This window comes from Serpula lacrymans, assembly GCF_000218685.1.
Source record: "Serpula lacrymans var. lacrymans S7.9 unplaced genomic scaffold SERLAscaffold_11, whole genome shotgun sequence".
Classification (NCBI taxonomy): Eukaryota; Fungi; Basidiomycota; class Agaricomycetes; order Boletales; family Serpulaceae; genus Serpula; species Serpula lacrymans.
In genome coordinates this window covers 702,065-722,591 of record NW_006763300.1, presented here as the reverse complement: position 1 = coordinate 722,591, position 20,527 = coordinate 702,065, and the positions used below count along the sequence as shown (strand labels likewise).

The following is a 20,527-nucleotide window of genomic DNA, read 5'->3' as shown; positions in this document are numbered from 1 at the left end:
CAAGGCAAGGGCTGGTTTGAAGCAAATGAAGCACCATGGCAAGGCTACTTCAGCAACCTCTGAGGCCGTTGATAAGGAACAATAGTATATGCAAGAGGTCATCAAAAAGTGTGGTTATCAGCCACAAAATATCTTCAACACAGGTAAATCATCATTATTCTATGTGTAAGTTTGTTTTTAAACAAGTTACAGTGGCAATTCTTTGACGACTTGGACTAGCATGCCTCTGGACCATGGACTTTCCAACAAGCAGTAGTCAGGTGTTAAAGGACAGAAAAAATGGCTGACCTATTTGTTGGTAGCAAATGCGGATGGCTTAACAAAATTGCCTCTGCTGATCATTGGAAAAACATACAAGCCTTGTCTGTTCAGGAATAAGACTGGCAAACAGCTTGGGTTCAACTATTGAAACAACGCTAAGGTGTGGATGACAGCCACACTTTATCAGGAATGGTTGTTGGATCAGGATCAGAAATTGCGAGATGAGAGGAGGAATATTCTTCTTTTACAGGACAATTTTTTGGGGCACATCATGCCCAATTCCCTCACAAACATTGAAGTTGAAAACTTTAAGCTAAATCTCACTATGCATGTACAGCCCAATGACCAAGGCATCATTCATTGTTTCAAGGCCCATTACCATGCCCAGTTCATCAGTTGCGCAATCAATCACTACAATGCTGATGTCATGCCCTCCAAAGTTTATAACATTGACCAACTTGAAGCTATGCGGCTTGCTCAAGATGCATGGAATAGGGTGGACACAACTACCATCCAAAATTGCTGGACAAAGGCTGGTATTCTACCTGACTTGCCACCATCTCAAATGCAACCCACTGTTCCAATCTTGTCCCTCATCCACGCAGCAGCCACTGTAATCTAAGTGAAACTACAATAGATGTTAGTTTAAAGGTGATCTCTAATAAATGTAATGTAACATACCTCAGCTACTACCTAAGAGGCTATAGAAACAACTAAGGTATTCCTATACTAAACCCCCTACTACTTATAGTCGGAGGTGCTACTCGCTACAGTATAATAACTCCTAGGAGAACAATGGTGACTCCATGAAGCAGCCATTATGCTCCATGGAGAACAATGGCTGCTTTAGCAGAGACCGGGTTTATCTGGTTTTGTCACAGAACTCCTTAATCTGGCATTCAAGTCACACAATATTCTTGGTGCAATGGACAAAGAAATTTGCAAGTTTGTGATGCAAAATGGCAATGACGATAGCATATCTGTGCCCAGACCAATGTGGAATGAGGCACTGCAAGCAGTGCTGGTCCTGCGCAAGTACATTGGGACCATTGACAATGCATTCACCTGCAAACTGGAGGTGATGCTAGGTTTGTTTGGACAGAGAACTCATGCTGTTGAGATGCAGGGCTTCAAAGATACCAAAGTGACTGATTATATTCATTTCAAATAGCTTTACAGTTACTTTCACAATGCTAATATAGCTCAGTACGAATTAAGGTACTTTTTGTGCAGTTACACAGGACCCGCGAGACACACATACTCCCTGATAACCCGTGAGGGAGTCAACTGTAGTTCTAACAGGAACTTAAGCAGTATCTCATCTCGTCTCAGTGATCCCGGTCACGGCAAGAAATTGCTGTATAAGGTAGTTTTCTGGCCGGTGCTCCGCCTCCATTCTTCCCATGCGTGACTATTCTAGAGTTACCCCTCCACTACCCCTCCGCAATCATTTCAACCTAGATGGATCCTGCACCTAAACGTCGTCGCATACAACGTTCTGCATCTCCGACTTACAAACTTGACGACGAAGATGATTCTTATGAACCATATGTTCCAGTAGCTCAGAGACGTCTGGCAAGACTGGAAAAACTAGCAGCGTTTGGGGCTAATTCGGAGAAGGAAAATGCCAGGAAACAGCTGGAGGAAATATCAGAGCGTGAGGATGCTGAAAAGGAGGAGGAGCGCGAGAGGGAACGGGCAAGAAAGGAGAGAACACTGTTAATGGAAGCTCAAGATGTGCATTCTAGGAAGGCTGCAGAAGGTATGTTTACGCTTGTCGATTTCTCTGAGCACACGCATTCTGAACGACCTCCATAGATGCGAAAAAGACAGACGTAGAAAAAGTGGAGGAGGCGGATGCTGAAATTCTCGCTGCAATTGCTAGTCGTAGAAAGTTGGCATCTGACCTGGAACTCGCTAAAGGCATTCAATATGCAGAATCTCTCAAGACTTCGTACGCATGACTTTTCTCACTTGCCAAGATGTTCTGACATGAAATGCAGCTGGAGGCCGCCAAAATATATACTGGACCGATCAGACGAACAGCATCGCAAATTACGCGAGAAGTATCACATTATTGTGGACGGTGAAGACATCCCCCCACCTATCGAACATTTTGTCGTATGTTTCTTGGTTTTCACATCTATAACATGTTTCTCACCTTTTTAGGATATGAAAATACCAGACCCAATGCTTCGTTTTCTCAAATCAAATAAAATTGTGACACCTACACCTATTCAATTACAAGGCATCCCTACCGCGTATGTTCCTTACTTGATTTCATCTCATTCTTACCTGCTTAACTAGACCTTTTTCTAGTTTCTCGGGTCGTGATATGATTGGAATAGCCTTCACTGGCTCAGGAAAAACCCTAGCGTTCTGTCTTCCCCTTATCATGTTAGCTCTCGAAGAGGAAACCAAGCTTAGCTTTGTCCGTGGAGAGGGTCCTGTGGGCGTTATTTTATGCCCTTCTCGCGAACTGGCGACGCAAACGTATGAGAACATGCTGACTTGGACTGCGGCCATCGCCAAAGAGGGGAAGTATCCTCGTCTCAATACTCTACTATGTATAGGAGGGATATCGATGGGCGAACAGAGCCATGTATTGAACAAAGGTCTTCATGTCGTTGTAGCAACTCCAGGACGACTCATCGATATGCTGGAGAAAAAGCGGTTTACCTTTAATAACTGTAAATATCTGTGCATGGACGAAGCCGATCGGATGATTGATCTTGGGTTTGAAGACGACGTGCGTAATATCATGAGTTTCTTTAAAGTGAGTGAATAGTGTAAATTACTGCCGGTAGTAGCTGATCAGTTTCATATGCAGCGTCAGCGCCAGACTCTCCTATTCTCAGCTACGATGCCCCGGAAAATTCAAGATTTTGCGCAGCAATCTCTAATCAAACCAATCCTAGTCAACGTTGGACGAGCAGGCGCTGCCAATCTTGATGTACTACAGGTTGTAGAGTACGTGAAACAAGAAGCCAAAATGGTTTACCTATTAGAATGCTTGCAAAAAACCGCCCCTCCTGTAATTATCTTCAGCGAGAACAAGAATGAGGTAGATGGTAAGTCCTTGTAAATCTTTTTGCGTTCTGGACTCACCTGAATCACATTAAAGATATCCAAGAATACCTGCTATTAAAGGGCATAGAGGCAGTGGCTATCCATGGTTCAAAAAGTGCGATATTGGTTAACCCTCCCTTAGACGCTAACTTAACTATTGGTGTAGCTCAGGAAGAACGTCAATATGCCATCAAGTCTTTCAAGTCTGGCGCTAAAGATGTAATGGTAGCGTCCGGCGTTGCGTCAAAGGGCCTTGATTTCAACGACATCCAGCACGTTATCATCTTTTCCATGCCAAAAGAAATCGAGGATTATGTTCATCAGATTGGTCGTACGGGCCGCAGCGGTAAAACTGGGATAGCCACTACTTTTGTGAATATGAATACTCCCGAACAAACTCTTCTGGATTTGAAGTATCTCTTGATGGAGGCTGGTCAGAAGTAAGCCTATAACCAGATCCAATCAATCATATCACTTACGAGGCAATCAGAGTTCCTATGTTCCTACAGAGTATCGACGATCCCCGTGCTGCTCAGGGAGGGTCCTTGAAAGGCTGCCCTGTTTGTGGAGGTGAGAAAACAGCCCAAATCTTAATTTCTTATCTCATAATTCTTCGTAGGTCTCGGTCACGGTATTTCTAACTGTCCAAAGTTAGAAGATGCACAACGTCGACAGATGGCGTCACATAGAGCTGCTGATGACGGAGGAGGTTACTGAGCCATACTATGCGTGTGTCTTGGGGAATAGGCGTTTATGTTCACGTCTGCAGCAGCTTTAATATAAGGAGACACGATTTCGGTGGTGCTTTGCTGTATTATATATATTTTCTAGGGAAATATCTACAGAGCCTGTGTTCATGACTTCACGAGTTTATAACCTTCGATTCGTGTAGCAGTAGAAACTTGGTATTTATGTACATGTTCACGAACTTATATGAGGCTAGGATAATAAAGATGTATAAAGTGGGTCTCATTTATGGTATGCATAATGGGTATCGTAAGGGTATGCGCAAAACAAGAAGGTTTATCTAGATGGTCTTACAGGATTCATCCTAGAATTGATACAAACATTCAGGAAGTCCTGGCCAAACAAAGTCCACTTCTTATGTGCAACTCCAGCTTCGTTGTCGTAATATAAATGTAACGCATTCTGAAAGGCTTGCTTATCTATTAAAGTTGGTCAGTCATATATTGACCAATTCACCAGGTACAGACTGACCTATTGGACACATTGCACTGAGGTATAGTAGCCCTTCGTCATCAAAAACGTCATCCGGTGACAACATAGCATGTTGACGAGATATCTACGTGGAAACCGCGTGCATTCATCATGATCGGTGAGGCAAATTTTGAGGGTGTGCCACACTAACCTTTTGACGTAGAGTTTTCATTTCAAGTACTCGTCGGTCTACGTTCGCAGGATCTTCGCTCACTTCTTCCGTCACCGAAGGAGAGCCCGAGGCCGAGGGAAAAAAGCGAGATCGAACAGTAGTGATAGGTTCAGCAGGAATCTCTTCAATGATCTCTGGATCTGAAAAATTATCGATGTCCTCGTCCTGGTACAAACTTATCTTGTATTCGGGCGGTGGTGGAGGTGGCTTTGGCTTTGCTTTCGCCTTCGAGGAATTAGTACGTCCGACGGCTTTCGGTGGAGCCTTTCTACTCGAGATTGCCGATGAAGAGGCATCGTCCTGGACTTTGAATGATAATGTAATATTGAGCTTGCCATTTCGACATTCATCTGCCTTTGGCCCCAGCTGAAAATATGAGTTAGTATCTCATAAAACCATGTCACGTTTCAGCCCTACCCTCAAGTAGCTTTGTGGCCAGCCTCCAACTTCAATAGTAACGTTGCGGAAAACGTTCAAGGCGAGCATTTTGTTGAGCAGCCGCTCTACCATTCCCAGTTCTAACTGGCTTCCCGCTCCATATAACGGAAGGTTTTCGTGTCCATGCTCTCTGACCTTTTGATTGTTACGCCCGCGGAAGACGTCCTTCAGCTGATTGGCGGTGATATTGTCAACAGTGGCTAGCATTTGCCCGAGAAGGTCGATGGCTTTTATCGCGTCTGACGTTAAGTCTTTCTTCACTATCTCTCCGCCTCTGCTGCAATTATCGCAACCCTTGTGGCAATCTTTTAGGTTAAACGACTCTCCGAAGTGAGCAAGAAGAAGACAACGCCTGCAGTCTACATCATTGTTACAGTACTGCACAACAGCGCTCACTTCCTCTTGTTGACGTTTTCTTTCAACACCTGAAAGGGGCGGCCTATCGGTGTCTCCTCTATCGTTATCAATCATCTTCATGCGCACGGTAGCATCTCGATAAGAATAATCTGCAAGCACTTGATTAAAATCAACTGTGGTCTGAGCGCAAAAAGCTTACAGAGAAGACAATCGGCGGGTAATCCATCTCGTCCAGCTCGACCGGTCTCTTGATAGTAACTAGATGCATTGTTAAAACATTACGATATACTGAGATTGTTAATTTCCAACACTAACCCGTCCATAGATTTAGGAATTGAATAATGAATGACGAATCTTACTGTAAACAGTCTGAGTAGCCACTTTAAGAAATTAGAACAAAAAAACTGACCGTCAGCCTTGTCTATGCCCATGCCAAAAGCAACCTTTAAAGAGAAACAAAGGTCAAATATTAGTTATCTACGAGAATAAAGAGTAACTTACCGTAGCAACAATAACTTTATATTTGTCATTTTGCCAGTCTACCTGATTCCTCTCTCTATCAAGAGCGCTCATGGCAGCATGGTATGGCCTTGCATCAATCTTGTACTCTTCTCTTAGCTTTTGCGCCACATCATCGCAGTTTTGCCTCGAAAGACAATATATCACACCAGTACTATTTGGATGATTCGATTTGATAAAAGCTACAATAGGCTGTAGTGCATTCTTTCCGGCCTTCGGGCGGACGCTATAGTGCAGGTTGGGTCGATTGAACGATTGCGTGAGACGAACACAATCCGTACGAAGTGTGAGCCGGCTGACGATCCCTTCGATCGCTGTCAAATCAGCAGTAGCAGTGAGAGCCATTATTGGAACATCTGGGTACCTCTCACGCAGAACATGCAGTGATTTGTACTAAATAGGTAGATAGTCAAAGACTGATAAGCGAGGCTTAAGTTGTAATATAATATTATGCTTACCGCATCACGGAAATCCCTTCCCCATGTCACGATACAATGTGCTTCGTCAATGACAAACCGAGCAATTTGTCGTGACTCGTAAAGGTCAGATAATATACTCTGTAACTGGGGACTCTCTTGCAACTTCTCTGGTGTGACGTATACAATAGAAGGTTTCTCGGAGCTTCTTAGCCGCCTCATGAGAGCCGTGCTAATGTCTGCTCCAGGTGCCGAAATTGAAGATCCGAAGAGTTCTGCGTCGACATTCTTCGATTTCAGTGCTTTGACCTGGTCAAACATCAATGCGATGAGTGGCGAAACCACAAATGTCACGCCTCGAGTTTTTCCAGACTGACACAAAGCAGGTAGCTGGTAGCAAAGACTCTTTCCTCCTCCAGTTGGCATCAGTACAAATACATCTTTCCCATTTAAAGTCGCATTCATAGCCTCCAGCTGGTTTTTGCGAAAGTGGTTAAGTCGAAACGTATTTTTTAGGATGGACATGATTTCGCCGTAATAGGGAGATGCTGTGCTGTCAACACGACCCGCGACTGTTGAAGTAGAGGCAACAGCTGTAGAAGAACTTGCAACACCAGAAGCGAAATCAGTGAAAGGAAGCGCATCCACGCTCGCCCAGAGCTCATCTTCAGCGTCAAATTCGTCAAACATGTCAGATGGAATAGCATCGAAATCCGTCGTGACTTGCGTGACTGCGTGTGCGTCGGATACCGAGGAAGTGTTGTTGATCAACGGGGGTGCTGTTGATATGGATGTTCCGATCATGCGAGGCTCCTGCACAGAGATAAATTTGGAAATTTCAACCTCGGGAGATACTTTACAGCGTTCGCGGGAGGACATCTCAGTCGTTATGGCTGTAAGACGCTCTTCAAGGAATTCACTAGTTGATAGCATTTAATGAGGCAGAAATTGGGTAGCAAAATGCGTACTTGACAGCTGTCAGAGCAAAAATGTCATGTGTTTCATCAGTTTTCTTGAAGAATTTGACCATAAGATCCATGATTTGCATGCGCCACTGGGTGTCAGCGGCGTACAAGGCCTTGAGGTCTTCCAACGATTTCTGAAGGGGAATCAGGTTTACCAAACTCATAGTAAATGGAAAACGATGTACCGAGGTTAGATCGGAAAAAGTTGAGCTGCGCAAGGAGAGGGAAGGGGAAGAGTTGGAATTGTTTGAAACACTTTCACGCGCCTTGCCCTTAACATCAGAGCTTCCTTGAAGCACCGGTGTGTTCTCTTTGTTGGCAGATACTTCTTGCTTCGGGCGTTTCAGCGCAGGCAATGACTCTTCTAACGATTGTCCATCCGAAGAACAACGTTTAGATGGCACATGAGATGACGCCTTCTGAACTGGCTTGATATCGTTCTCGTGATCTGGTGCTTCAGAGTTAGCCAACCGTGACGGTGACGCGATCCTTGAGTTACAAAATCCTGCGGTGGAGAAGGTTGGTAACGTCTTTGACTGGTGTTTCCTGGCTATGCACGATTTAAAACAAGCTCTATATAGAATATCGAAAGAGCTCACTGGTAATATGACTAAGCGTAGACGAGGCTAACGCTGATGTAGCTGGTTTGAACTTGGAAGCAGACTATAATGCGGCAATTGTTAGATCCAAATTATTTCCTAATTATCTAGGGCTACGCAAAAAATTGTACCTTCTGAGCATGAACTGAGACGCCGGAAGGCCCAGGTAAGGAAGGTGAGGAGGTCATTGTCCTCGCCTTGCGACGCAGATCTTCAAGGTTGTTCTTTGGAGTGTGCATTATACCTCAAAATCCAATTCACTGGCAAAAGTGACGCGACGACTCGAAGCGAGGCTAGTCCTGCAGGCTGTTCTGGTCAGATCCAAGGTGCATACAATGGTGCTCGCGACCGGCTCTCAATCGTATCCGAATCTTGTTGTTATCGATGTCTTCTGTATCAGAGTTGTGGGTAAAGGAAGAAGAGGATTAGAAACTGTCAATGGACGATTCCTCCGGATTGAGGAAGGCTTGAAAGCCAGCGGCTAGCTAACCCGTGACAGTCTAAGAGCACGTGAACCAAGGAGAACGCGTGACTGCGTGTACTACTCATCCAGTACTTTGTCGCGACTGGTGACCAAATACCGTCAAGTATCCTGATCGTACAAGGCGAAAACGCGTCTATCTTTTCAAAACACGTTTCAAAGTCGCAAAAAAACATATTCAATCAGGATGTCGGGCCAGTATTGGTTCCCCAATATGTCCGTCACAGAGATCATGGCCGCTCTGTCAGGATGGGGCTTATCTGTCAGCAACGAGCAGCTCGTCAGACCATCCTCTGATTTTGTCGCTACAGTTTACACGGCTTGTCTGGAACAGGTTACCTCGCTCTCGTATAACTCTTTGCATGATCCAGTCCAGCGCGTTCTCTCTTCTCTGGATGATGCTAATCCTGTACGTTCCCACTCACCTTGCTTTCGTATTTATGCCTTTAACATCATACGTAGGACGTCTATTCTGGAAGCATATCCCATAATATTCTGCTCTACCACTTGTAATGACCCTGGCTACTGTTTCCGTCGATCTAAATTAATATCAGTTATCCCAGGACACGCTTTGCCAACTCTGCACGGATACTGGACTTCAGCGCAAAGGACCTGTATATGCCTGACCCAGAACGAACTCGCTTTATATTATCTGCCTTCATCAATTTCGTGAAGTTCTCTGAACAATGTACCCCTTACATCAGTGCGCTGCGTGAAAAATCCGCTACCCTCATCGAAGAGCGCGAACAAGTTGCACAAGAGGTCGTTCACATTCAACGCGAACTTGCTGCCATAACGTATGTCACTTTCTAGTATTTATCTCTGCTTTCTTTTGATTTGTTCACAGGGCTAAGCGGGCTAAGAATGAACCTAAATGTGACGAGATACGACAGGAGAATGCTGCCATCACCGCCCATCTCATGGCAACGAAGGAAGTACAAACGTCAGTGGTGAAGGACATTGAGACTTTGAAGATAGAAAAATCTGCCGTTATCCATCGGAAAGAAAACATAAGTTCGGATACTGCTCTGCTTATGGACTCCATTTCGCGCACAAGATCACGAATCGTACAATCACCCGAGCGTATAAAGCGCAACATTACTGCCATGGGCGTCACGGCTATTGACGATAGGAAGACAGCTGCTCTCAATGAAGCGAAAGCACGCGATCTTCAGGCCAAAATTACTGCCCTTTTAAATATAGAAAAGGTCAAATTTCTTCTCATCATATCTGCTCCTTTGTGAGTTTCCACTAACGAACTTCTTCTCACATTTTAGGAAGTCCGTTCATGTGTCGAACAACTTCAGACCATCGAAAAAGAAACGAATGTCTTGGAGTTATCCCAGAAGGAACTAGCTGACCTGCGAGACAATCTTGAGTACAAGAATATTGAACGCAGCGAGTTGCAGATGAAAAAAGAAGTAAATTCATATTCACGCTTTCAATATTCAATCCATCTGATACATAACTTATTTTTAGCGTGTTTACAAACAACTAACTAATGCGCAGGACAAACTTGAACGAGCTCAGCGACATGCAGAGGAGAAACGTGCAGCCAGTCAACAGACTATCGAACGTCTTCAAGCAGAATATGAGGAGATGGTCGTCGATCGACGTGATAATGACAAGCAGCTCGAGGAACTCCGTGCAGAGGCAGACGACTACGAGACCAAGGTACACACAATCTTAATCTTTCTTAGTTTTGCACTAGTGCTGATACACCTATAATGCAGATAGCAGAACATCTGAAAAAGAGTGAAGCTGAGTTGAATCAACTGCTTACTGAATATTGGAAACTGCGACACGAGACAGGTTGGTTTCTATCACTTCTTGTCTCTTCCTGTTCACCTACATCTCATTCAGAGGTGTATATGGAGACACTTGCAAACAAGCTCAACATGAGGGTTTCCGACGACTAGTTGCTCTGTGATCATAAAGGGACAAATATATATGAGGACTTTTTGCTCAAGGAAATTCGGACATGGAAGAGAGTAATAATATTATTATGATTTACAATACCTGGTAATGCCCTGTAATACATCTCAAATAAATATATCGTATTGTATTATAATCTGTAATATTATCTTCCTTTTCCTTTCTGAATATTTCTTGGTTTACAATCACGACAAAACCACTTTCCCTTTGGAGCGTGTTTTAATCCAAGACAAGATAGATGGAACTGCGATTTCAAATACTCAGATGTGGTAGAAAGCAAACCGATTGAAAATATGACATACCCATTCAATTTTGCAGCCAGGATTATCGCATGCAACCATCTATTGAATCATATAGCCAACGAATGAATGAATGTTGAGCGTTGAAGAGAATATAGAACTACGTACCGTGTCGTATGAAACTTGATTGCAATAACAATATCTCTGCTCCTGAGGATCATCTGGCACTGTAGGTGGTAGACGAACAACAAGTTCGGGCGCTTGCGCCGGCACTCTCAGCTTCAAGGATCGGATCGTACGGGCCCGAGGTGCCAAGGGAACACTATCGTCAACTTTCTTGTCCAGAGTCTTTTTGCCTTTCTTTCTTGGTGTTTTTCGCGTGGGGGGCAGCTCTGATGGTGCATCTGAGGATATAATTCCTAGCGATGGTCCATGATCAGAGGGTGGCTCGTTGACTACCGTTTCGGTTGGTTGTGGCACCAGTTCATCCTCAGGGGAGAGTGAAGGCACAGGACTATGTTCTATGCGAGAAGGTCGAGCCCATCTGGGCACTACGAGGTCGGGAAGTAATATTGGGGCAAGATGAGTTCCCGCGCGGACACCAAGCGAAATGGAAGCCTCTTGCTCCTTAATGGCTTGATCAAACAGTCGAATGTGCCTATCTACCTGGCCAATGATAAATTTCAGACGCAAAACCAAGCAAAGGATGTACTCACAGATTCATAAGCGGCTTGGGCAAGATTGACCTTCTCTTCAGAGGCTTTCAAGGTCTCTTCTGATAGTTGAGCGATACGAACCAAAAGGCTTCGCGTGTCTTTTGGACCAGCAGCAGTGGATGCGGACGTAGACGTGAGAGGTATGGACGAAGGCGTAGCTCGGAACCGGATATCATTATCAGGTTGTCGAGGACTGAAGAGAGTTGTCATCTCGGTGTCAATGCGAGGTAACTCAGACGTAGATGGCGTCTTTTCAGGTGAGCGGGACACTGAAGGGTCAGATGAAGGATCGAAAGGTTTGGCTTGTGCAGAATGACTAGCCGGGGAATGTTGGATGGGTCCTGTAGTATGAGTGGGCTTGGAACGAGCTGCATATGTTCTGCGAAGGGCAATATAGTCAAGTACAGAGGCCAACAACTCCACATTGTAGGCTTTTAGAAGATTTGTTTAGTTTAGCAGAGAGGAATACAAATATATGTCGATGTTATATTGACTGACCCTGTGCTTGTCCATCGAGTTCCTTCAACAGAACATACTGTCGATGGAGGGAAAGCGGTAATTGTTCTATGACTGTAATAGAAGAACATGAGATCAGTCCGAATGAAAAGTACAAGAACACAGCGCACTTTCATAGTGTTCCTCTTTAAATGCGTCCCAGATATCAAGATCTTGCTTAGGATCTCCAGTTAATCCTTCAATCTTTCCTTGAGTTTCGGTGGGTGATTCGGTGGTGTTTTCGACTGCTGTGTTGTTGTTTTCGGTGCGCTCTTGTACGCCATTTTCAAATGCCTGAGAACGCCTCCGTTTGCGAGGTCTAAGAGACATATGCCGTTGACTTTTGTGCAGTAGTATTGAATTGTGCCAGTGGCAGGATGAAATGCTTGTTACACCCCGCCACAGCCTGTTAGGTCATTTGTCGGCTCTCAGAGGGCACGTGCACCCCACTTTTGGCTGTACTGACTTTCTTCAGAAGTATTACAGAAGTATTCTGATATCTCAGAAATGTTCTGATACTCCACTAGTCCTGCATATGAGCAACGCAGTTTGCGGTGCTTTCTTGGCACCTGTGCAACAAATTAGTTCCAGTGCTGTGTCGGCTTAAATATCCATAAATCACCCCTACGATGCTGTGGTCTGTTTCCATTGTTCCTTCTATATCACTCAAGAAGCCTCATGTCCAAATCTATAAACTATACTGGGAAAAGAACGCAGTAAACGTCGCCTAACATGGGGACCTGCAAGCCGGAGCGTCTATTGTCCACCATCCCTCTAGCGTCTCCAGTCACCTACAAAAACTGCACATTTCGTTTGTTCGCTGGAGCTGTGCCAGATTCTCCCCCGCTCACATTTGTGCACTCACAATGTTTGCCTCTTTCGTCTCTCCAACTATCGGCGCTTTGGAAATCGCAGGATCTTTATGTGGCGTACCATACGTCCAAGCTGCTGCTACGGTGATTCAAGGCATCACTAATGCATGCAATCAAGTGGTAGTTCATAAGGTGAGTCATGGGCTGGTAACTCGCAACATCACTGTAAGGCTCAGATGGATCGCAGAAAAAGGCAAAACAACTTGCTCAAGACTGTAATCTTCTGTTGAATGTCATCAGTGACCATGCTACCGGTTTAGCAGGGACAGAAATTGGCCATGTGGTAGATGAAGTGATGGGGCAAGCAAGCATACGCTCAGTTCTAGTTTTCTTCTTCTCATCTTCGAGTACAGTGTCCTACAAATGGTTAATGGTCGCACGCATAAATTTGCAAGCTACAGCAAGTTTGAGCGCTATCGTAAGCTATCTGGCCTATGTCAATGTGCATCCTAACAGTATTATTCAAAGTGAAAATGGCTCAAATCCAAGATGGCCTCGATTATTGTTCTGCTGAGGTCCATCGGGCGTATAAGAAATTCAATGTGCGTGTATCCAGTTTGCTATTGTGTATTGCCTCATGTAATTTCTGTATGTTTCAAGTTTGATTCCGATTTAATAATCCATAAGAATCAGCATCATACGATGCAAATGATACAAGCTCACACGGCAGGGATAAAAGAGACCTTGCTTGACCTTTTGACTAACCAGCAAGAGATTACACGTGCAGTCCAAAACCACCAGGCTGGTGGTAGCATGGCACGGGACCTCATGAGGGCTGGTCAAGAGGTAGGTTTTGCATACTCCCTAAAAGTGCTTCTTTCTTATTGATAGCCGCTTTTCTACACAGCAAATGATACGATTAGAAAGTAACCTTCCTCAGGAATCATTTATGGTGCGACCTGGAGCAAGGCCACCATCACCACCGCCCTCTCCAGCGCGGACAGAGCAATTGCAGATTCAACAAGCTCTCATGAATCTGCAGCGTTTGACAAGCATGGCTCCTTCAATCAAAATTTTGGATGGTCAAGTGACAAGAGAAGGTGATATGGCTGTCGCTGGAGGTCCTTACAGTGACGTTTGGTTAGGTTCCTGGTTAGGAGTGAAGGTACATATTTTGAGCTCTCCTATTTGCGCGCGACGTGATTCTCATGGGCACCTTTTGGTGGTATCAAAGGTCGCTCTCAAATGCCTTCGCATGATTGAGAACGCTGACTCCAAGTTCTTGAAAGCTGAAAAAGTAGGCGAAACCTGTATACAATATGGAATGCTAACGTAAAGACGTTATTGCTAGCGCTTCGAGCATGAAATTACTGTGTGGTCCAAACTAAAGCACGAAAATGTCTTGACTCTCTATGGCGTAACCAACTATTATGGTGCGATACATGTTGTAAGTTGTTGGAATTTTGGGATAGCCGGTATCGTCATTTACCTGCTCTTCTTCAGGTATCGCCTTGGCAAGAACACGGCAATGTGTTAATGTATGGCTTTTTTCATTTATATTCAAGAGCAGGAGTTTGACCATTTCCAGGTATATTAACAACAACCCCGACGTGAACCCAGTAAGGCTGGTAAGCATGTGTATCAGGGGCTCATTCGGGTTGGCTCAAATTTTTCCGTGTTAGCTTACGCAAGCTGCAAATGGAATTGCATATTTGCATGCCCAAAAAGTATTTCACGGCAACAGTGAGCACCATGCATTTGAGGTCTTTCTCATGTTTTCTTATTGGCTTGTCTATCTTTACAATAGTTAAATGCGTGAGTCTTCATGTTATCATATTCCTTTTGTGTACTGACGAGGATACCAGAGCAATATACTTGTATCAGCAAACGTGAGGATCTCAAACATGTGGAACCGTTCGTTCAGTGCCATTAAACTCGTTCATCTTCTAGGGTGTCGTTTGTATCTGTGATTTCGGATTGACTCAAGTCATAGAAGAAGTGACAGGTGGATCACTATCAGCAACCCTCACAGCCGCAGGGTCCGCTCGATGGCTGGCTCCTGAGCTCATTCAGGACGAAAACCCCAACATAACAGCTGCCAGTGATGTCTATGGCTATGCCATGGCTGCGTTGGAACTCCTCACAAGAAAACGGCCCTTCGCGCATCGCAAGCGTGATGTCACGGTTGTCAATGATGTCGTCAATGAACGTTTGACCCCACCGAGGCCAGAGGAACCGGAGGTCAAATTGTGGTTGAACGATGAGCTGTGGTCCATAATGCTGAAATGCTGGTCATGGGAACCTGCCGATCGCCCAGCAATGGCTGAAGTGTACACTCAGGTTAAAGCCATCGCTGATTATTACGACGAACACGATCTGTAACCGAGGAACACACAGCGAGAAGCGATCCATTACGAGTGAACCTTGAGCCTGCGCCCTCTCAGTAATTAGGGATAACTCTGGGCTACCGCCGCGAGGGACCTGTAGGACATTTGTTTGTTAACATTACCCGGGACGGATTGGTTACATGGACAGTTTCATCTCGGACATGCAAAAATGTACAGTAGCACATTAACATTACGTATGCGGTAACAGTCAATACTGTACAATATTACATCTTCGAGTTTCGGCTTATACTGTATTGCCTCTAGAGACTCCACCTAGGAACGAAGCTTTACTTGCAATTGAATGCACTATGGTTAGCTACAGTCCAGCTGGATTTTCGGTGGTTCCTCCAGCCTATTCTCAGACCTGTCTGTATTCTTGGAGGTCACGCGGTAAAACTCAGCCCAAGCAGACACTCCCAAACCCGACAAGTTTCCGTGCTTGCCATCTTATAAGACCTGTCAGTCTCTCTCATGGAAGTCTCAGCTGCCTTTCACTATGTCGCGTTCATTCCTCGAAACCCCCATCGACGAGCTTGTTAGCAAGCTAAAGGTCGACGAGAAGATTGCTCTTTTAGGTGCACCCAATTGGTGGAACACTAATGCCATTCCGCGTCTCAAAATCCCTGCGCTCAAGATGAGTGACGGTCCAAATGTACGTGTATTTATATAGATTCAAGCAGTATGGTGCTGACCCAGGTTTTTTACTAGGGTGTTAGAGGAGCGTCTCATTTCCTCTCCACTCCCGCGCAGTGCCTTCCCGTACGCATAATTGCCAATTGATCCTCAGAATGCATTGTGTACCATTATCTGTTTAACAGTGCGAGACCTCAATGGCCTCTACATTCGACACCGAATTGATACACGACGTTGGTGTCTTTCTGGCAGAGGAGGCCAAGCTCAAGGCTTCGGTTATTCTCCTGGCACCTACTTGCAATATACAGCGTACACCTCTCGGTGGTCGAGCCTTCGAGTCCTTTTCAGAAGATCCCCATCTTTCAGGTGCGCTATTCACATTATCAAAGTGAAGAAAAGGCAGGCTGCTTAGCCCCCGACTTTTGGTTAGGTACCCTGACTGCTGCTTATATTAATGGCCTACAGTCAAGAGGCGTTGCTTCAGCAATCAAACACTTTGTCGCCAATGACCAAGAGAGCGAACGTACTGCTGCAGAATCTGTTATGTCAGACAGAGCTCTTCGTGAGATTTACTTGTACCCGTAAATATATCTTCTATCCAGTTGGGAAGTTAAGTCCTGACATATATGCACCAGCTTTATGCTAGCCCAAAAACTTTCGGAGCCATGGTCTTTCATGACTGCGTCAGTTCATCCCACATGCTCTTATGTGACTTTTGATTAACGTTGTCATCAGGTATGGTCGATTGCATGGAGTCCATTGTTCAGAAAATCCAGAATTGCTAGATGGTATCCTTCGTAAAGAATGGGGCTTTGATGGTATCATCATGAGTGATTGGTACGTTTTCGTACTTGAATACTTTATTCTTTGAAATAATAGGTTGCCTTCAGGCATGGTGTTTACGGCACAGACCAGTCAATCAACGCTGGCCTCGACCTCGAAATGCCAGGACCTCCTCGTTGGCGTACAGCCTTCCTCATCCAGCATTGTCTCTCGTCGCAAAAACTCAAAATGCCAACCCTCGACGAGCGTGCTCACAAAATGCTCACATTCATTCAGAAAATGGCACGAATCCACCCTGACATTGTATTTGGCGATGGTACCGAGAGGTCGCGTGATTCGCCAGAGATGAGGAAGTTTTGTAGGAAGCTTGCGGGTGATGGGATGGTGCTCTTGAAGAACACGGGTAATTTTTTGCCTATCACCCCTACCAAGGTTAAGAAGATTGCCGTAATCGGACCCAATGCAAAGGGCAACGTGATCTCTGGAGGTGGTTCTGCTGCTCTCAAGCCAACTTATGTTGTTACGCCATGGGATGGTCTTGTACAGAATGCTCCAAAAGGGGTTGATATTAAGTACGAATTGGGATGCTACGGTGAGGCTTATCAATTGCACAAATCATCATTATTTACACTCGATTGATGTCACTTTCAAGCCCACAAGTACCTCCCAACTCTCGAAAGTTATCTGAAGACTCCCAAAGGCGAATCGGGATGGGTTTGCGCGTTTTTTAAACACGATGCACAAGGAAACCCGACGGAACAAGTCGCTGAATATGTTCTTCAGGATACGAGGATCAAGTTGAACGATTTCTTGCCGGCAGGCCTTACACCTACCTGGACGATAAAGTTAAAGGGCTTATTAACGATGGACAAGACAGCTGCATACGAATTGGGTCTGACCGTAGCTGGTCGCGCAAAGCTATGGATCGACGGCAAACTAACTATCGATAACTGGACGAATCAGCGACCCGGTGATTTCTTCTATGGGTTTGTCATATATTCTTTAGATGGCGTTTGGCTCTTTTAACAGCATATCCTTTCAGGCAAGGGACTGTTGAGGAGAAAGCTACCGTTAATCTCAAGGCCGGAAGCCCCGTAGAATTGTTAGTGGAATACACTAATACCGTAGGGGCAAGTAGTGAAGACGACGGAGTCGACAAAGGCAATTCTCAGCCCGCTCTCATGCGCGGAGTAGTGCGTTCTTCTATCAGTTCAAAATGCACAATTATCCGACACTTGTTCACTTTTTGTAGAGGATAGGCGGCGCCGAAAAAATCGATCCTGACAAGGCCATCAATGACGCTATTGCTCTCGCAGCTAAATCCGATGTGGTGGTGTTCGTTGGAGGTCTTACGCCAGAGTGGGAGAGCGAGGGTTTCGACAGACCTACGTTAGATATGCCTGGCAGGCAAAACGAGCTCATCGCGAAACTCGGTCAAGCGAACCCAAATACCGTTGTATGCATCCAAGCGGTCAGTATGCCAACTTCCAATCTCCTACTGAGCCTGACAAATATTGTTTTTAGGGATCAGCAGTGGCTATGCCATGGGTTCAGCATGTCAATGGGATAGTTCAAGCATGGTACTCTGGCAATGAGGTTGGCAATGCTCTTGCTGATATCCTCTACGGCGACGTCAACCCATCCGGGAAATTGTCGCTTACCCTTCCGGCTTGTATGGAAGACATGCCGTCATATCTGAACTTGCAAAGTGAAAACGGTCAAATTCATTATCGCGAGGATCTGTTCGTCGGCTACAAGCATTATCAAGCCAGAAATATCAAGCCACTTTTCCCATTTGGGTATGACATTTTCTAACTAGTCTTTCTATGTGTTTTTACGACTACCATCTCTATCTAGATTTGGCTTGTCGTACACGAAGTTTTTGTTGTCCAACTTGTCTATTTCAGCTGTCACTTCACATGACGAGTCTTTCAGCGTGGCGGTTAATGCTACGATTGCCAACGTTGGATCAGTGACAGGTTCTGGCGTCGTGCAGCTCTACATAACGTTACCAGATATTGGATTGACTACGCCCTCCCTGCAGCTTAAAGGTTTCGCTAAAGCACGAGACCTGGCAGCTGGTACTTCACAGACAGTAAAAATATCCCTGGACAAATACGCCATATCGTACTGGAATACGCCGAAGAAAGCCTGGTACGCAAACGCGGGCGAATATCACGTACTTGTGGGCACCAGTAGCGACGATCTTCCTCTTAAGGGCAGCTTCAAGTTGAAACAGACCTTCTCCTGGAGCGGCTTGTGAAAAAAGTGTTCTGCATCGAAGCTGAGAGTTGAAAAACGAATGTATGAATATACTGTACTTGTAGCTACCGCGAAACCAAACGAACCCATTTGCATATTTTCAGCTTGGCCTACCACAACACGAACGAGGTGTATGTGGTGGTGCACGTGGGTGGATTTCATATCTTGTGATCATTCACAATTCGGATTTACGGGTTTCCGCAGAAAAAGGAAACTCTCACCGATGAAAGATAATCTCAAGACTGATGTCAAAGCGATAACATATAATAATCATAAAGGTTAGACGAACAGTGTATTTCCCTTTTGATTTATCCCATCCGTCTTATCAGAGATCTGCCGTCACGTCCAACTATTCCACTATAACCACTATAACTGGAGTGCCCTTCAGTCATGGCCGAGTTCGATCCCGTTACCCACCCACATCGTCGATGTACGTATTTGTATGTTCTTAGTCAAGTCTCCAGCTATAATATCATTTTCCTCCAGTCAATCCTTTGATCAACAAATATGTTCTCGTTTCTCCTCACCGCAACAAACGGCCCTGGTTAGGCCAGGTTGAACCACCTCAGGCAACTATTTTGCCCGAGTATGATCCCGCTTGCTACCTTTGTCCCGGAAATACTCGGGCAGGTGGAAAGACAAACGAGAAATACGAAACAACCACGGTTTTTGAGAACGACTTTTCCGCCGTCCTACCTCCCCCTGGTCCTGTTGCTCCTGCTGCCTCTCACCCTCTGTTGACGGCCGATCCTATTCAGGGTGGATGTGATGTTCTGTGTTTCCATCCCAGACACGATCTTACACTTGCTACCCTTCCTGTTCCAATCATTAAGAATATTATCGCAGAATGGATTAACCTGTATACCAAGAGGGGCAGAGAAGATGGAATTAAATATGTGCAGATTTTTGAGGTATGTTTGCGGATATAATTAACAGTGCTGATATTCTGATCAATGCCAATCTAGAACAAAGGGGCTATGATGGGTTGTTCCAATCCGCACCCGCATTGCCAGTCTTGGTCTCTTTCGGTCGTCCCTTCTATACCTTCTACGGAGTTAGATTCCCTTAAGGGTTACGCGTCATCTACCATAGTAGACAGCGGCGCTCCGAAGGGACCACACGGCTGCCCATGTATGCTTTGCGAATACGCTCATCATGAGGTCAATGTTGCCGAAGACGAAGGCCGAGTTGTTGTCAAGAACGATGACTGGGTTGCTCTAGTCCCCTGGTGGGCCTACTGGCCATTTGAGATATTGTGTCAGTTTTCTTTTGTCGTGAATATAACTTGTGCTAATGAACATGATATACATGTAGTGTTGCCATACAAGAGACACATATCCTCTCTGTATCACTTAACTGAGTCCGAGAAAGCGTCGTTCGCAGACATATTGTCCAGGATCACGAAGCGTTACGACAATCTCTTTCAATGTTCCTTTGCGTATTGCATGGGTATCCACCAAAGGCCCCTTCCTCCTTCTGAAGTAGATGGAGAAATAATGGAGGATGAAGATGATGTCGCGCACTTGCATTTGCACTTTGAACCACCTTTGTTGAGGAGCGCAACTGTGAGGAAATTCTTGGCCGGGTAAGCATTGATATTAGATCTTTAGCTTATGCAGAACACTCATCCTATTGCTTGGGTAGATTTGAGTTGATGGCCGAACCGCAACGGGATTTGACGCCAGAACAGGCTGCACAGAGGTTGAGAGAGTGTTCTGAGATACACTATCTCCACCAGGAAGAGATATCTTAAGGGGAGCAGGATTACGC

At 45.2% G+C, this 20,527-nt stretch overlaps 8 protein-coding genes across 8 annotated transcripts; 6 read left to right on the top strand and 2 right to left on the bottom strand.

Annotated features, from left to right (window-relative positions):
* Positions 1–532: 532 nt before the first annotated feature.
* Positions 533–883, top strand: SERLADRAFT_440900 (uncharacterized protein; the record flags this gene model as incomplete). The annotated part of the gene is made up of 1 exon (XM_007321377.1): positions 533–883. One exon carries the CDS (start codon positions 533–535, stop codon positions 881–883), a length of 351 nt encoding a protein of 116 aa, XP_007321439.1.
* An 839-nt stretch (positions 884–1,722) lies between these two features.
* Positions 1,723–4,298, top strand: SERLADRAFT_451670 (uncharacterized protein; the record flags this gene model as incomplete). Its single annotated transcript, XM_007321376.1, has 10 exons — positions 1,723–2,023; positions 2,080–2,215; positions 2,265–2,382; positions 2,431–2,522; positions 2,581–3,037; positions 3,092–3,332; positions 3,386–3,445; positions 3,497–3,770; positions 3,821–3,900; positions 3,950–4,298. The coding sequence occupies 10 exons, from the start codon at positions 1,723–1,725 to the stop codon at positions 4,045–4,047; spliced, it is 1,857 nt and encodes a 618-aa protein (XP_007321438.1).
* Positions 4,299–5,113: 815 nt separating this feature from the next.
* SERLADRAFT_357494 (uncharacterized protein) lies at positions 5,114–6,993 on the bottom strand (the record flags this gene model as incomplete). The annotated part of the gene is made up of 6 exons (XM_007321375.1): positions 5,114–5,664; positions 5,715–5,773; positions 5,831–5,873; positions 5,925–5,958; positions 6,017–6,427; positions 6,493–6,993. Coding segments are annotated over 6 exons (1,581 nt in total), but the record flags the coding sequence as incomplete, so codon positions are not given.
* A 1,716-nt stretch (positions 6,994–8,709) lies between these two features.
* Positions 8,710–10,414, top strand: SERLADRAFT_410230 (uncharacterized protein; the record flags this gene model as incomplete). Its single annotated transcript, XM_007321374.1, has 8 exons — positions 8,710–8,904; positions 8,958–9,004; positions 9,059–9,292; positions 9,343–9,703; positions 9,773–9,916; positions 9,975–10,169; positions 10,229–10,307; positions 10,359–10,414. The coding sequence occupies 8 exons, from the start codon at positions 8,710–8,712 to the stop codon at positions 10,412–10,414; spliced, it is 1,311 nt and encodes a 436-aa protein (XP_007321436.1).
* A 170-nt stretch (positions 10,415–10,584) lies between these two features.
* SERLADRAFT_417157 (uncharacterized protein) lies at positions 10,585–12,248 on the bottom strand (the record flags this gene model as incomplete). The annotated part of the gene is made up of 6 exons (XM_007321373.1): positions 10,585–10,674; positions 10,733–10,771; positions 10,838–11,335; positions 11,386–11,816; positions 11,884–11,955; positions 12,012–12,248. Coding segments are annotated over 6 exons (1,329 nt in total), but the record flags the coding sequence as incomplete, so codon positions are not given.
* Positions 12,249–12,362: 114 nt separating this feature from the next.
* Positions 12,363–15,400, top strand: SERLADRAFT_474308 (uncharacterized protein; the record flags this gene model as incomplete). The annotated part of the gene is made up of 14 exons (XM_007321372.1): positions 12,363–12,884; positions 12,940–13,052; positions 13,106–13,170; positions 13,221–13,294; positions 13,353–13,538; positions 13,600–13,857; positions 13,927–13,989; positions 14,044–14,139; positions 14,196–14,230; positions 14,281–14,320; positions 14,375–14,435; positions 14,500–14,507; positions 14,558–14,581; positions 14,643–15,400. The coding sequence occupies 14 exons, from the start codon at positions 12,747–12,749 to the stop codon at positions 15,072–15,074; spliced, it is 1,593 nt and encodes a 530-aa protein (XP_007321434.1).
* A 175-nt stretch (positions 15,401–15,575) lies between these two features.
* Positions 15,576–18,840, top strand: SERLADRAFT_362919 (glycoside hydrolase family 3 protein; the record flags this gene model as incomplete). Its single annotated transcript, XM_007321371.1, has 12 exons — positions 15,576–15,731; positions 15,788–15,838; positions 15,898–16,078; positions 16,143–16,293; positions 16,348–16,395; positions 16,448–16,553; positions 16,592–17,087; positions 17,148–17,481; positions 17,538–17,688; positions 17,748–17,966; positions 18,020–18,294; positions 18,353–18,840. The coding sequence occupies 12 exons, from the start codon at positions 15,576–15,578 to the stop codon at positions 18,756–18,758; spliced, it is 2,574 nt and encodes an 857-aa protein (XP_007321433.1).
* A 307-nt stretch (positions 18,841–19,147) lies between these two features.
* On the top strand, positions 19,148–20,510 carry SERLADRAFT_372289 (uncharacterized protein; the record flags this gene model as incomplete). The annotated part of the gene is made up of 5 exons (XM_007321370.1): positions 19,148–19,187; positions 19,244–19,668; positions 19,723–20,014; positions 20,072–20,342; positions 20,402–20,510. The coding sequence occupies 5 exons, from the start codon at positions 19,148–19,150 to the stop codon at positions 20,508–20,510; spliced, it is 1,137 nt and encodes a 378-aa protein (XP_007321432.1).
* Positions 20,511–20,527: the final 17 nt, after the last annotated feature.